Below are 15,288 nucleotides of genomic sequence, written 5' to 3' on the forward strand. Positions count from 1 at the left end.
TCTCAATCATCATATCTCAACAGTCTTTCATTGATCAACATAATATTCTCACACTTCATCATCAAAGGACAAGAATGAGAATGTTATGAATGATCAATGATGAACTATGAAGCCGTTTTACCCACAAACTTTTGAAAAGAACCAACAAGAAGATAGTTGAGAGAAGAGAGGGGGAAAAATGATGCAAAGTAAGAATGAAGAATGATATAGATAGACTCGAGCGAGACAATTGATTTATCGGATAAAAGACAACGTGTCTGTAGAAACCAATCAAATAAGGTCACCGGCTAAGCACAAAGACTATAACTACCGACCAATTTATGTATTCCTCCGATTTCGATTATAGAATTCGAGCAATGAAAACACAATTTGGATTCTAAAATTCCATACAATTATAAAAATTTGGACTAACACCTAAGTGGACCCTTTGGGCAAAAATAAAAACTGTGGGAAAAATCCCTCTTCCTCCGAAAAGATTTTTTTCGAACTTTTTGAAGTGTAAAATAGTATTTGCGTTCCGAACTTTTATAGCGAGAGCAAAAATGTCCTTTTTTGGGGAGAGGGGGGAGGAGAATTCTTCAAATTGTTGCTAGTGACTGTTTAGCTGACAAATCAGAGTTTCTATCAACATTTGCAAATTTTAAAAATTGAGTTTTGAATTGATATCTTACAAGTGATTAGATTATTGTAATTGAAAATAAATAAAATGGACCAATCTGTCTTAGTTAAGTAACAAAGGGGCTAGCACTAATTATAGAATTCGAGCAATGAAAACACAATTAGCTAAAAGCTGAGAACTATGTTCTCAAGTACCAGGACAAAGATTTGTTTCTCTATAGATGTGATTAACTCTAACCTCCAAAACTATTCAAAATAACTGTAATCTCTGAAACCAGACTCCAACCATCGATAAATGGAAGATCGTCTCCTTCAATGATCTTGGAAACCATCTCTAAATCCAAATGATCTTGGGAACAATGATAGGAAATGAAATGAGAAAAAACATTAAAAATCCTATGTTAATTGCTTAACAGCAGTCTATGATTAGCCAAAACATTTGCAACTTGGTCGTTAACACAATGAGGGCTTTCAGTGGGGGAGCTACTCAGCTGCAGCTATAGCTTGTGGATACAGGAGATGTCCCCTAAGAAAAGTGAAACAATTGGCAGTAAGAGATTTGATACACTTCTTAAAGAAGATTCAAATTCACCAGAGCCGACTCTCGTTGGCACATGAGACATGAACAAAATGGGATTATCATGTAAACTTCTAATCATTTCCTCATTTATTTTTGAAAAAATTTTATGATTCTCCAGTTAGAAGTGAGAATTTGCCTCTACTTTATGATTTGCTCCCAATTTCTCACACACTCGCTCACTCAACCATTCATTCAAATTGAATAACAAAAGAAACCAAATTCAATTTACTTTGGCAATCGTCTTTCTAGTCACCCACTGTGATTCCTTTCGTAGAGGAATCAAGCTTTCATATACTTACTTCTTGGTTCAAATTTTCAAGTTATAAATCTTAAGCCAAGGTCATTATGGAATAATAGGAAAAAACCTATTGGTAGTAGAACGAGTAAGAAGATTAGATAACAAAATACCACCAAATATATAAATAATAATGCTTGACCAAGACAAACTAACTATGAACAAATAATATTAGTTTAAACATCTGTCAAAAAACACATGGACTAAATTATTTTGTTATAGTTTTGGCATGGGGATTTTATGTTATTATTACAAAATGATACACTACATACACATTGAGTGGATCAGCGGTGACCTTGCATATCAAGCATTTCATCTAGTCGCTTCAATCTCTCCAAGCCTTCACTGATCAAGTAACGGATCCTTTGCTTGTCATTGCAGTTTCGATTATTTTCCATCTCTTGTCTAATTGTTTGCCTCAGTTCACCTGCACAGTCCATTACATCTCAAGCAACGTTGCGAATCATGATTAGGACTACAGAATTTAATTATCAAAATGAAATGAGAAAGTGTACCTCTAGCAGGAGGGGGTGCTCGACCGGCAACTCTCAAAGCTTGCCTGTAAAGTTTGAAGACTCGAGCACGAATAAGGAAATCCTGGAGATCCATGGAGAAACTATGCAAGGAGATTGAAAGGAAGTAATTTAGTCTCAGAGAGAAGATATAACAAAGAGTAAAGAAGAGATGCAATCAGTTGTGCATTTTAGCAAACAGGTGGTGTGCGTTTTTAACAATCGTAAATGAGAAACTAAGCATTCGTCGTATAATAGCCGAAAAGAACGGAACATAACAGATAATAAAAGAGAACTTACTCTGTTTTCTATCTTGTTGTTGTGTGGTGTCCAAAATACTCGCTTACTAGTATCGGTCACTACTCACTATGCTGTAATATGATGGTGAATGGGAAATGCTAACCGGAGCTACATAAAACTTGTTAAGAAGTTTTAGTCCCAAAAAGCCAATTTTTTAAATTTTAACATTTTGAATTCACAATTCTCATAAAGAAAGGAAAAAGAAAAAAAGAAAAAAAAAAAAAGAGTAAAACTATTTTTTGGTAAACTAAAGATATGTAGAGACTAATCTTTTCGAGAACGTAAAATTATTTTAATAGTCTCTTAATTTAATTTCAGATAATAATTTAGTTATTTATCTTCTTTTTTTGTGATGTATTTGTCTTTTTTTCATAATTGGATATAAATTTTAATAATTAAGTTTTAAATCTATTTTTTATTTTTTGATGCACTCTCAGTCTCATAAATATATAATATGTCCCCAAAAAAATCATAGATTTTAAGTTTAAAAAATTATATGCAAACATAGATGAAGGGCCAAAAGGATAAAAATAGAGAGAGAGAGAAATTAAATAACCAAATAGTTTCCTAAAATTAAATTATGGGACTAAAAATGCAATTTTGTCAAACAAAATGTTGGATGTTTGATCCACCGTCCTTGTATTTTATGTGGGTAAAATAACTATGGGTCATGTCAGTGCACTAATTGAAAAAATCAAAACAAGTAATTTTGTATTGAAAATGAGTAATCAATCAATTTAGTCCCTAAACTATCATTTTCTCACTAACTTAGTTCATAAACTATTAAAAATAACTAAAAGGTCCCTAATCTATTTTTAATCCGTCAATTTAGTCCTCGGTTAACTTGTTGTTTTCTTATTATAAAGAATGTTTTAGGGTGTGTTAGTGTGTATATATAATGATGACATAAAGGGTACAAAAGTGTCATTGTATGTAGTATGCTAACAAAGTTTTATTAAATTAAGCATTGTATGGTGAATTATCTTTGCAGGTTGGTTGTGTTATTGGTAATGGGTGAGGGTTGTGTCCACTGTGTTTTTCACTGGATACCTTCAAGTGTGCCCATCCATCCACTGATTTAATTTTTTAATAAATAAAATTACAAGTGATGAAAAAAATAAAGGGTGGAGATTTCACTTAAAAAAAATTCACGGGAGAGAATCTTTTCCCCAATACTAGTAGGAGCTAGCTTTTTTCATCGATGCTACTGTGTCAAGAAGTGCCTTGAAGATATTATAACAAATTTGTTAGGAATCACAAAATGATTTTTATGAGGACTAAATTGAAGGATGTGAATATAGTTTAGGGACCTTTTAGTTGTTTTTAATAGTTTAGGGACTAAGTTGGTGAGAGAGTGATAGTTTAGGAACTAAATTGACTGATTCCTCTATTGAAAATAGTGTTTTAATTTAATTTTTTACACAAGTGTTTTTAGCATTTTTAAAAATTTAATTACACTTTTTTGTCAATGAAAAATTTAATTAGTTGAGACTTGAGACACTAGTCAGTGTTTTTCAATAACTATTGTTGATGCATAATATAGGTTAACTATAATCACATGCAAATAGTTATTTTAATCTCTTTCAAATGTAGTGAGCGATTTATCTTTTAATCCGGAAATCAACTCAAACAAAATTAGAATAGTTTTGATAACTCTAACTATGCCCAACTCTTATCTCTCACAATTAAAGTATATCAGCAAATTGAAATTGAGAAATGCGAATCTCGAACTCCAAGCTCTCATCAATCGTATAACCTTTCAATAAACCGGTATCTACATAAGTTTAGTCTTCATCAAGAACGGTGATAAGTGATCATGTACCCTCATTTTTTTAGTAACACTTACTAGATCACACAAAATATCCATGTCCGCTTAAATAAATTTAATAAATACTGTAATGTTATAAATTAATATGTCAAATCACAAAAAATGACCCAAAAATAAAATGATTGATAAAAAATTCCAAAAAACAAAAATTATTGGAAAAGAAAATAGATTATTAAAATAGCTAGAAAGGCCAAATTTTCATTGGATAAAATTGCATTTAATAATAATATTAATTGAGTAAAGCCATTAGATTTTGGTCTAATAATGAGAAATTTGGGTAATAAGCTATAGTCTATAGATCTTGGTTCGATCTTCAACTCATCTCATCGTAAAAAAAAAAAATTAATAATTAGTAATTAACAAGGAGCTGAGTGAGACTGAGAACATTCACATTGGATGCGGATCCCATTCATTCCCCGCCTGTTTGACAAAACACGCACGTTTTCATCCGAAACACGCACGTTTTTGTAGTGATAGCAAAACATACACGTTTTCTTATCTATCTATATATAATTGTAAAGCAAACTTTTTTTTGCTGATATGGCAGCCTAAGAAAGCTCTTCCCTTTTGCCTTTTTTCTAAGCTCAAGTTGGTGCTTATGTGTCATCCTTATTTTTATTTAATAACATAATAATAATAATTATTATTTTATATATATATATATTTAAACATTGTCCCCACCAACTATTTAGCTTCCCATGTAATTTATGGAAGAAAAAAAAAACAGTTTTTTCTAATTTCATTGTCTAAATAGATCAATAATGTAGAGTTGAAGATCAAGAGATAATATTATGTAACTAAATGTCATCATTATTCCCACAAGAAAAACGTATGCATTAATAATTCCTACCCCAATGACTTTAAAAAACAATTATAACATACAAATGATTTATGCTATAAATTCTTGCCATGAAATGCATCAATCCTAAGGAGATATTTTTTGCTCTTCTTCTCCTTTAATAATTTGCTATGGGCCGGTTAGTTCTTCTTTCTTCTCTTTTGTTCCTAGATTTATTTTTCAATTGACCAATTTATATATTATTTCTAATAAAAAGTTTATTGTTTTCTTAAATTGATGCTTCTTTTTTTTTTTGCAATTTTGCACTCAAATTTTCTGCATAACAATTAGGATCAAGAGAATTTGATATTTACGTAAAAAAAAATTGATATTTTTTGTGTGTTTGCAGATAACCAAATGCATCAATCCTAATGAGATGTTTTTTGCTCTTCTTCTCCTTTAATTTGCTATGGGCCGGTTAGTTCTTCTTTCTTCTCTTTTGTTCCTAGATTTATTTTTCAATTGACCAATTTATATATTATTTCTAATAAAATGTTTATTGTTTTCTTAAATTGATGCTTCTTTTTTTTCACTCAAATTTTCTGCATAACAATTAGGATCAAGAATATTTGATATTTACGTAAAAAAATTGATATTTTTTGTGTGTTTGCAGATAACAAAATGCATCAATCCTAAGGAGATGTTTTTTGCTCTTCTTCTCCTTTAATTTGCTATGGGTCAAGTAGTTCTTCTTTCTTCTCTTTTGTTCCTAGATTTATTTTTCAATTGACCAATTTATATATTATTTCTAATAAAAAGTTTATTGTTTTCTTAAATTGATGCTTCTTTTTTTTTTTGCAATTTTGCACTCAAATTTTCAGCATAACAATTAGGATCAAGAGAATTTGATATTTACATAAAAAAATTGATATTTTTTTTGTGTGTTTGCAGATTACAAATTCGACCTTTGTGTCTTAATCAACATACAAGGAAAAAAGGTTATTCATTGTGCTATTTTTTTAATCATTCATTATACTATTTTTTTTTTCTTAATTTATCCAAAAATAATAGGTTAAATTTAAGAAATATGAGCTGAGTTTTTTTATAAAATTAGACATTTTCTAAGCAAGAGTTGATGTTTATGTGTCATTTTTCATTACACATTAATTTTTTTTTTTTTTTAAGCTCATTGCACATTACTTGATTGATGTTAAAAAAAAAAACGCATAACTGATTAAATGGAAAAATTTAAGGCAACCACTTATATCTTCTTTCGGTGGCACATGAGAAGTTATGTAACAACCAATAAATTTCATAAACAAAAACCAACAACAATAATTAGAAAAGAATACATGGAGTCAAAGAGTAATAGTACACATGACACCATAATTAAATTTTAAGTTGACGTTTTCTTCCTTATTATAGTATATATATAAATAAAATTGTATCAGACGGTGGACTCTATAAGCAGTACACAAGCTCACTAATTTTGGTATAAATTTTGTTTTGGATAGTCATCATTTTCTCCAAACAATTTTCAATGGTATCCAATTATGTTTGATAGTTTTTGTTATTTTTCTTACTCTTGACACATGTTTTGACTATTCATATTGTTTTCTTAGATTGCTACTCTTTTTTTCTTTTCTTTTTTTTAATTTTGCTCTCAATTTGTCTGCATAACAATTAGAATCAAGAGGATTTTATATTCTTTTGTGTGTGTTTGCAGATCCCGAATTCATTTTTTGTGTCTCAATCAATGTTAGAAGAAAAAAAAAGAGGTAATTGAATAAATATTGCACTTCGTTTATTTTTTATATCTTGAGTTATTTTTTTATGTGTTTGCAGAACACAAATTCGTCATTTGTATCTCAATCAACGTAGAAAAGTCCTATTGTGTCACAATGTCATGCCTTCTTGAATATTTTTATCATGTGTGTTTGCTATTGCTCTATTCAATTTTCATGATTTTGTGCTTAATTTCTTTTAAAATACTTTTATGGATAGATTTGAATATTTGACTATCTTTGAAATACTCCCTCCGTCCCAAATTATAAAGGAAAAAAGCCCATTTTTTTGTCCCAAATTATAAGAGAAAAAATCTATATATAATTGTAAAGCAAACTTTTTTTTTTGTTGATGTGTCATCTCTACAAAAACTCTTATGCTTATGTGTCATCTCTACAAAACTCATATTTTTTCATATACATTGTCATTGTATATACTCTTATGTTTCCTTCATGTTTGTAACTCCCAAATAACTTTCTCATTAATTTTTATGGCCTAAATCATATGAAAAGTTGTAAATTTTTTGAAACGGTACACTCTTTTAATATTAGTAATCTTTTGCTATTTTCCTATCAAAAAATCTTCTTAGCCTTTCAATTCCCACAAAAAATTAAAACATGACATTAATTGACTATATATATATGTGCCTTATGAACAATTTCTTGGTAGATATGAGTTTGTGGACTTTCAATTTGAGAGGTGTGTGTATTCCAGAAGGAGAATAATAATCAAAGGTTTGTATTTTCGTTTTGTGTCCTTTTTTTTCATAATAATCAACGTATGATGTTCCTCTTTTAATTTAAGCACTAACCAATTCATATTTGGTGTAGCTTTCTGAGGCGTGCAAATAGAGTGGTCGATTGCTACCGCAACATATAAAGGGTAACATTTAAGCTTGAAGTGGCAAATATATATATATATATATATATATATATATATATATATAATTGTAAAGCAAACTTTGTTTTGCTGTGTCATCTCTACAAAAACTCTTATGCTTATGTGTCATCTCTACAAACTCATATTTTTTCATATGCATTGTTATTGTGTATACTCTTATGTTTCCTTCATGTTTGTAACTCCCAAATAACTTTCTCATTAACTTTTATGGCCTAAATCATATGAAAAGTTGTCATTTTTTTGAAACAGTACACTCTTTTAATATTAGCAATTTTTTACTATTTTCCTATCAAAAAATCTTCTTAGCCTTTCAATTCCCACAAAAAATTAAAACGTGACATTAATTGACTATATATATATGTGCCTTATGAACAATCTCTTGCTAGATATGGGTTTGTGGACTTTCAATTTGAGAGGTGTGTGTATTGCAGAAGGAGAATAATAATCAAAGATTTGTATTTTCATTTTGTGTCCTTTTTTCATAATAATCAGCGTATGATATTACTCTTTTAATTTAAGCACCTACCAATTTGTGTTTGGTGTAGCTTTTTGAGGCGTGCAAATGGAGTGGTTGATTGCTACCGCAACATATAAAGGGTAACATTTAAGCTTGAAGTGACAGATGCATGTTTGGATACAAGTTATGCCATCGGGAACTTTAGTAAGCTGTCATAAAATTAAAAAATATAGTTGTACAATTGTAGAATTTGATATATTGTTGTGGAATTAATTTAATTCCAAACCTTTTTTCAAACTTCTTTGGATTGAGCTAGATAGATGACATGTATATGTATGATGAAAAGATAAGATTAATGATAATAATTGTTTACTATGTAGAGGGTTAGCAATTGTATGTATGAGTTGGATAGTGTCAACTTTTATGATGTAGTAACTCTCTTGATTTGTAGAAAAAATCTTATCAATCTCTCTTATATAGTCCGGTAATTGTTTACTATATGTAGAGGAGAAACAATTGTATCTGTGTTTTGTATGATGTGAGCTTTTATGTTGTAACTCTTTTGGTTTGTAGAAAATCTTCTCACTTTCTCTTTTTATGTATAATAAATTAATCTCTAATATTAATGTAATTAAGCTTAAGTTACAAAAAAATTCCACCCTTTCTCATTCTATTAGTCATTATATATGCTAAAAGCAATCTCATAAATCATAGTGTTTCATCTCATAACAAATAAAATAAAATTATAGTGTTTACAAACGAGCAGTATAAAAAAAAATTATGAAAGGTGAAAGATAACCCTTTTAATGTTGTTTTTTGTGTACTTATTTTGAGTGTCAAACCTTTATGTACAATCACTCCTCATACATATATGGGCATCTGAAATTTATATTTGAAGCTTGGAAGAGTTATTAGTTTTATCGTAGAAAAATAGTAATTTTCTAAAATTTTGTAATCTCATTGTGTCTTTTTTTTTTTTCTTCTTCATATTCAACGAGTGAGACATTGTTGCAATGCATGTTATATACAACTCCTATGTTTCCTTAACATATTGTACTTATGTGTCATCTTTACAAGACTACATCTTTTAATTTTTGAGTAAAGGTTTGTTTGATTTTCTTTTTATTTGTGCTGGATATACCTAATAAATTTCCCTTTAATTAGTTTATGGTTTTTTTTTTAAAAAAAAAAAATTGCCTAACAATATTCCTTACTTTGGGTAACAATATTACTTTTTGTTTTTTTGTAGTTTTAGCTATTTTCGTTGTTTATCCAAATATTGTTAAATCGCTTTTTAAGTTTGTTATTTTTAAGATAATTATTAAATAGTATAATATATTTTTTAAACGAAGTAGAAATAAAAGAGACAATGTTTAAGAATAACAAATGATTGTTACCAATTAATTGAGGGAAAATAAGAGTTAGTGGTGATTACTTATTAGTATAATTGAAAGGATAACTCTGCTCTTACATATTCTTTATATTAAGTTGATATCATTAGCCATATTTATTCATTGTGTGTTTTTTATTTTTATTTTATCAAATTCATAAGGAAAAAAGAAAAAGATATTATGAATTGAGGATTATAAATGCTAGACGTTTAAGATAAAATCCCATATTTATCTGAAGAATATTAGAACATGTATGATTTCTTTTCTCTTTTAAAAAATATATTCTTTTATTAAAAATGTTCTTTTGAATTCTAGCTCTAATATAAAATTTGACAAATTATAGTGAATCAGCTCTAATATAAAATTTGACAAATTATAGTGAATCGAGAGAGAAAATGCGAGAAACATAGAGAGGATAGTGGATATAAGTCGATGTCGATCCTTAAAAATATATTAGTAGACTATACTATAGTATGTCTTTATGACAGTTTTTTTCTTTATGATAAGTCGATGTGAATTCATGATGTGAATCGTAAGCTGCCAAAATAATATCAAACCGATCAAAATTAAAATGAATAAGATATTCATTTTCAGTGCAGTATCCTTTCGCATGCTTAGCAAACTCATAATCTCATCTATTTGTTTGATCAGCGATATGACAAATTTATTCAAGCGGAATGACAATGAAATGTTTTGGTAATATTGCGACTTTGATATGAAGATTACATCTTTCATTTTAATAGTGTTTTGACTTTAATTTGAAATATATTTAGAGGATTAAAAATATATTTAATAACCCTATAAAATACTATTTACACTACACATGCATGACAAAGTTGTTTCGAAAGTTCTTTGAATATTTAGTCTAATATAAAAAGCCTCTTTAAAGTATAAAAAAAATTAATACTTCAAAATAATTTACGATTAATTAACATGTCATCTTCTTCTTATAAATTAAATGTCAAGACAAGTATCAACCATTTTTTCATATAAAATAATGATGAGATTGAAGTATAATTAAGATAAAGATAGAGAGCTACAGAGAATGGTAGATATAAAGAATGTATTAAAATGATCCACTGTATTTTCATAAAAACAAAAAATACATTAAAATAAAAATTACACTAATTTGAAGATATATAAATTAAACCCAGAAAAAACAAGATTAATAAAACAAATTTTTAATATAATACACTAATCGAATGCACTTCTAATAATTTCTATATACACCTGAATGACATATTGTCTGTGTTTAAAACAATTTTTATCTATCTATATATATTATAGATTCACTTGAATGGAGAAAAAAAATTTAAAATATTTTAAAAGTCACTTTTATAATCGAAGAATAATTCAACACATCTAAAAAAATTATCATTTTTAATACAATTTATTATAAAACGCAACTTTTTTTTTTAAAACATTCTAATCAAACCCGTGCAACGCACGGGTTGAACACCTAGTATAATACTAATTGATGATTTGATACAGTATTAAGTGAGTGCAGCTTTGCTCAAGTTTGGTGTATTTGTGAAAGAAAAAAGCTTATTAAGTTATTTTCCAATTTTAGAAATAACTAAAATATTTGACTCAAGTGATTAATGAGTTTTTCCTATGACAAATAGTTCCGAATGATCCGAATTAGATTTTTTATGAGAACAATAATTTGGACAAGTTTTACTTATCGTGCGGTCGAACTTTAAATTACTGGGGTCCTTCCCTTAAGAACTAAAGCGTTAACACCATAAAAAAAAAGTTAGTTAGAATTTGATTGTGAGTAACAAATGTAAATTTACTTGTGTGACTTGTTCTTATTAGTTATTAAGTAAATACCTCAAACTTTATTTTTGAGTTCATTTTATTTTTGCGAAGAAACTTTATTTTTTTATTTTTTTAAGAAACTAAATTAATCAATTCAAATTGACATCAAAGGAGGAACACACTCCCAGATCCTAAACCAATACCACCGGACCAACCAAGTGGTTGTGAAAAAACTTTATAATGTTCTAACATATCTTCGAAAATATAATTAAAAATTTTAATAATTTTAACGGTTATTAAGAAAATTTTAATTTAACATGGACTATAACTAATTTAGAGGCAAAATAATGTTCACATGGCCGGTCCAATATGCCTAGAGGTCTGGAACAAATTTTATAGTGACATGTTGGATCTAAGATATTAATTAATAGTGAGATGTTGGGTCTAAGATATTAATTTGAGTGAGAGAGAACACGAGGTTTTTTTCTTTCTTTGGTATAACATGAGGTTTTGTTTATTTTAACCAATCAAGTTAGATGAATATCTTATAATTAATTTGTCATATTATATATTTATAAATTATAACTAAATTGAATTCAAAATTTTCTTTTATGTTCAAATTTTTAGGTCTAACTTGAGCTACTTGATTGTTAGATTAGGGTTAACAAGCCCTCTCAGAGAACCTTCAATTTTTTTTATAAAAAAAAACTTAATAAAAAGGCTCATATTTTCAAATTAAAATTAACAAAAATTTAAGTAATATTATCGCAACAAAGATTAAATCAATTGAATTTCATAGTCAAGCTATTTTGCCAAAAGGGATCACGGCATCATTCTTGGCACTTATTCCTAAAAAAGATCATCCTCAAGCCTTGTCAGATTATAGGCCCATTTGTTTAGTAAGTTGCTTGTATAAAATTTTATCAAAGGTGTTGGCAGCAAGATTAAAAAAGGTTTTGGGCAAGTTGATTTCTGATTGTCAATCAGCTTTTTTGCCTAATCGTCAAATTCTTGATGGCGTGTTGATTGTGAATGAATTGATCGATCTAGCTAAGAGAAGGAAGGACAATTGTTTGTTGTTGAAAGTGGACTTCGAAAGGGCTTATGACACTGTGAGTTGGAATTTTTTGGAGTATATGATGCGACGTATGGGGTTTGCGCAGGATTGGATTAGGTGGATGACAGCTTGTATTTTTAATAGTTCGATGTCGGTGCTAGTTAATGGTAGTCCTACTGAGGAATTCTTAGTTGGAAAAGGTTTGAGACAAGGGGATCCGTTATCTCCTTTCCTTTTCTTGATTGCAGCTGAGGGGCTCACACGATTGATGCAGAAGGCAGTTGATAATGGCAATTTTCATGGTTATAACGTCGGAAATGGCCTCCAGTTTCATACCCTTCAATTTGCGGATGATACGATTCTGATTGGTGAAGGTAATTGGGACAATTTATGGTCTATTAAAACCGTGCTTCGCGGTTTTGAATTGGTGTCTGGCTTGAAGGTAAATTTTTTTAAAAGTAAATTATACGGGATTAATCTTGATGAAACTTTTTTGTCTGCCGCGTCCTCTTTCCTACAATGCGGGGTAGATTCAATTCCATTTCGCTTTTTAGGAATTCCAGTTGGTGCCAACCCGAGAAGAAGGATAACTTGGAATCCTATAGTGGAATCTATGAGGAAACGACTCAACGGTTGGAATGGACGAAACTTATCCATTGGAGGTAGAGTAACACTTATTAATTCAGTGCTTTCTAGTCTTCCTCTTTATTTTTTTTCTTTCTTTAAGGCACCGTCTTGTGTTTTAAGAGAATTGATAAGCATCCAACAAAATTTTTTGTGGGGAGGTGGTTTGGATAGAAAAAAGATTTGTTGGATTAGTTGGGATAATATTTGTTTATCAAAGAAGAAAGGAGGATTGGGTATAAAAAACCTTGACATTTTCAATCAAGCATTACTTTGCAAATGGAAATGGAGAGCACTTAACGAAGGAGATTCCATGTGGTGCAAATTATTAGTACATAGATATGGTTCAATGGACAAAAATTTTTTGTGCACCATGAATAGGTTTGAAAAAGGACAGTCATTATGGTGGAGAGATATCATGAAGGTAGGAGGAGAAGATAATGGTGATTGGTTCAAATTCAATGTGTGTACTGTGTTGGGCAAAGGCGATAGCATTCGATTTTGGCAAATAAAATGGTTAGGGAATGATAGCTTGCAATATCTTTATCCACAATTGTATAACAAAGCTTTGAATCATGAGGCTGTAGTAACAGATGTTGGCTCTTGGAATGACGGCATTTGGCAGTGGCACTTGCAATGGGTTGAGGAATTGCTATCAACCGAGATGGAAACTTTATCAGAACTAACATGCATGTTGACAAATATCAGTCCAACGCCAGACAATCCAGATCGCAGGAAATGGATCCCAAACCATGCCGGCATTTTTTCGGTGCGTTCAACTTATGCTTTCCTTCAAAATCGCGATGCGCAATCGACTTTTGACAGTAACGTTGTGGATGCGCTACAAAATTTATGGGAGAATGATGTTCCTTCCAAAGTGAGCATTTTCGGATGGCGGTTATTATTAGCAAGACTTCCGACACGTATGGCTTTGGCGAGAAAAAATATTATTGTCAATTCTCATGAATTTAGTTGCGCGTTTTGTTTCCGAGAAGAAGAAGACATCGACCATTTATTTTTTAATTGTTCTTTTTCATTACAAGTATGGAAGAAAATTTTTAGGTGGTTGAATGTGGAATTCATACCCTTTGAAGAAGGATGGAAGCATTTTAACACTTTTGGCAGTTTGGTGAAGCATAAGAAAGTAAGGCATATAATTTGGTTAGCAACTACTTGGAGTATATGGCGTGCACGCAATAACATCATGTTTAGAGGAGAAATGGTTAATTTGTCTTTCTTAGTGGATCAAATTATGTTTATTTCCTGGTTTTGGTTTATAGGACGAATAGGGAATATTTCTTCTTTTGTATTTTCTGATTGGTGTAATGACCCGTTAGTGTGCATTTATAGCATCTAACAGTTTATTTTTTCTTGAATTGTAAGGTTTGAGTACACCTAGTACTTCTTATAATTCAATTTTTTCTTATAAAAAAAAAATTGATTTTATTATCAATTACAAAAAAAAAAAAAAAAAAAAAAAGAGTCTCCTAAAAAGAGGTTTTAGTATATCTCTATCCAATCCACCTAAGGGTCTTCCCAAAATGAAGTGTTTTTTCCATCTCCTACCTCTCTCATCAAGTGTTCATCAAACTAGCCCGACCCCCCTCGCCCTTGTGTTCTCTTAATCAAATTCAATCCCTCCACCAAGGCAAACTACTAATAGATGAATTTTCATTTTTAATCCTCCGCCACCACTTTTCTATGAGAGCAATGTTAAAAACTCTCATGTTTCTAATGCCTAGCCCCCCATTTCTTTCGGTTTGCTCACCTTATCCCTGTTAAGAAGTCTCACATCGGTTGCGAGATGGTCTGACTAAGTGTTTATATACTAGAGGCAATCCTCACCTTACAAGCCGGTTTTGTAAGGATGAGTTAGGCCCAATATCCATTTCTAAGATGGTATCAGAGCCTCTCCAAGATCCGTTGGGCCACCCGATATCGGGCCACCTACCATTTATATCCGCGTACCAAGCCCAATAGCGCTGGACGCGAGGGGGTGTGTTAAGAAGTCCCACATCGGTTGAGAGATGGCCTGACTAAGTGTTTATAAACTAGAGGCAATCCTCACCTTACAAGCCGGTTTTGTAAGGATGAGTTAGGCCCAATACCCATTTCTAAGAATCCCATTTTATCCAATGAATTTTTTTTCCTCGTCACTATCCCACAAAAAGTATTTAAAAAGAGATCCAATAAAAGAAATAATAATTTTTACATTTTTTAGAAGTATTTTTTGAAGAACATTTTTTTAGAAGTTAACTTTAAGAAGATTATTTGATATCTCATTTAGTGTTTCAGATTAGATTTTCTGAAGATAAAAAAAGAAAGAATTTTGTTTGTTGTTATCTTAAGTTGTTTGGACCACGTGCAATGTTTTGATTATTAGATCAAAACTTTACTGTACA

General features: G+C 30.1%; 1 protein-coding gene and 1 long non-coding RNA gene across 2 annotated transcripts; one reads left to right on the forward strand and one right to left on the reverse strand.

Annotated features, from left to right (window-relative positions):
- Nucleotides 1–1,603: 1,603 nt before the first annotated feature.
- On the reverse strand, nucleotides 1,604–2,460 carry LOC123914044. Its single transcript, XM_045965020.1, has 3 exons — nucleotides 2,306–2,460; nucleotides 2,009–2,109; nucleotides 1,604–1,920 (listed from the first exon to the last, which is right to left on the reverse strand). The coding sequence occupies exons 2-3, from the start codon at nucleotides 2,100–2,102 to the stop codon at nucleotides 1,778–1,780; spliced, it is 237 nt and encodes a 78-aa protein (XP_045820976.1). The 5' UTR covers nucleotides 2,103–2,109; nucleotides 2,306–2,460; the 3' UTR covers nucleotides 1,604–1,777.
- A 3,117-nt stretch (nucleotides 2,461–5,577) lies between these two features.
- On the forward strand, nucleotides 5,578–8,416 carry LOC123897332. The gene is made up of 6 exons (XR_006804952.1): nucleotides 5,578–5,653; nucleotides 5,863–5,909; nucleotides 6,638–6,689; nucleotides 7,366–7,430; nucleotides 7,527–7,578; nucleotides 8,142–8,416. It is a non-coding gene; the product is annotated as an uncharacterized LOC123897332 (long non-coding RNA).
- Nucleotides 8,417–15,288: the final 6,872 nt, after the last annotated feature.

The sequence above is a fragment of the Trifolium pratense genome, linkage group LG1, assembly GCF_020283565.1.
Source record: "Trifolium pratense cultivar HEN17-A07 linkage group LG1, ARS_RC_1.1, whole genome shotgun sequence".
NCBI classification, from domain to species: domain Eukaryota; kingdom Viridiplantae; phylum Streptophyta; class Magnoliopsida; order Fabales; family Fabaceae; genus Trifolium; species Trifolium pratense.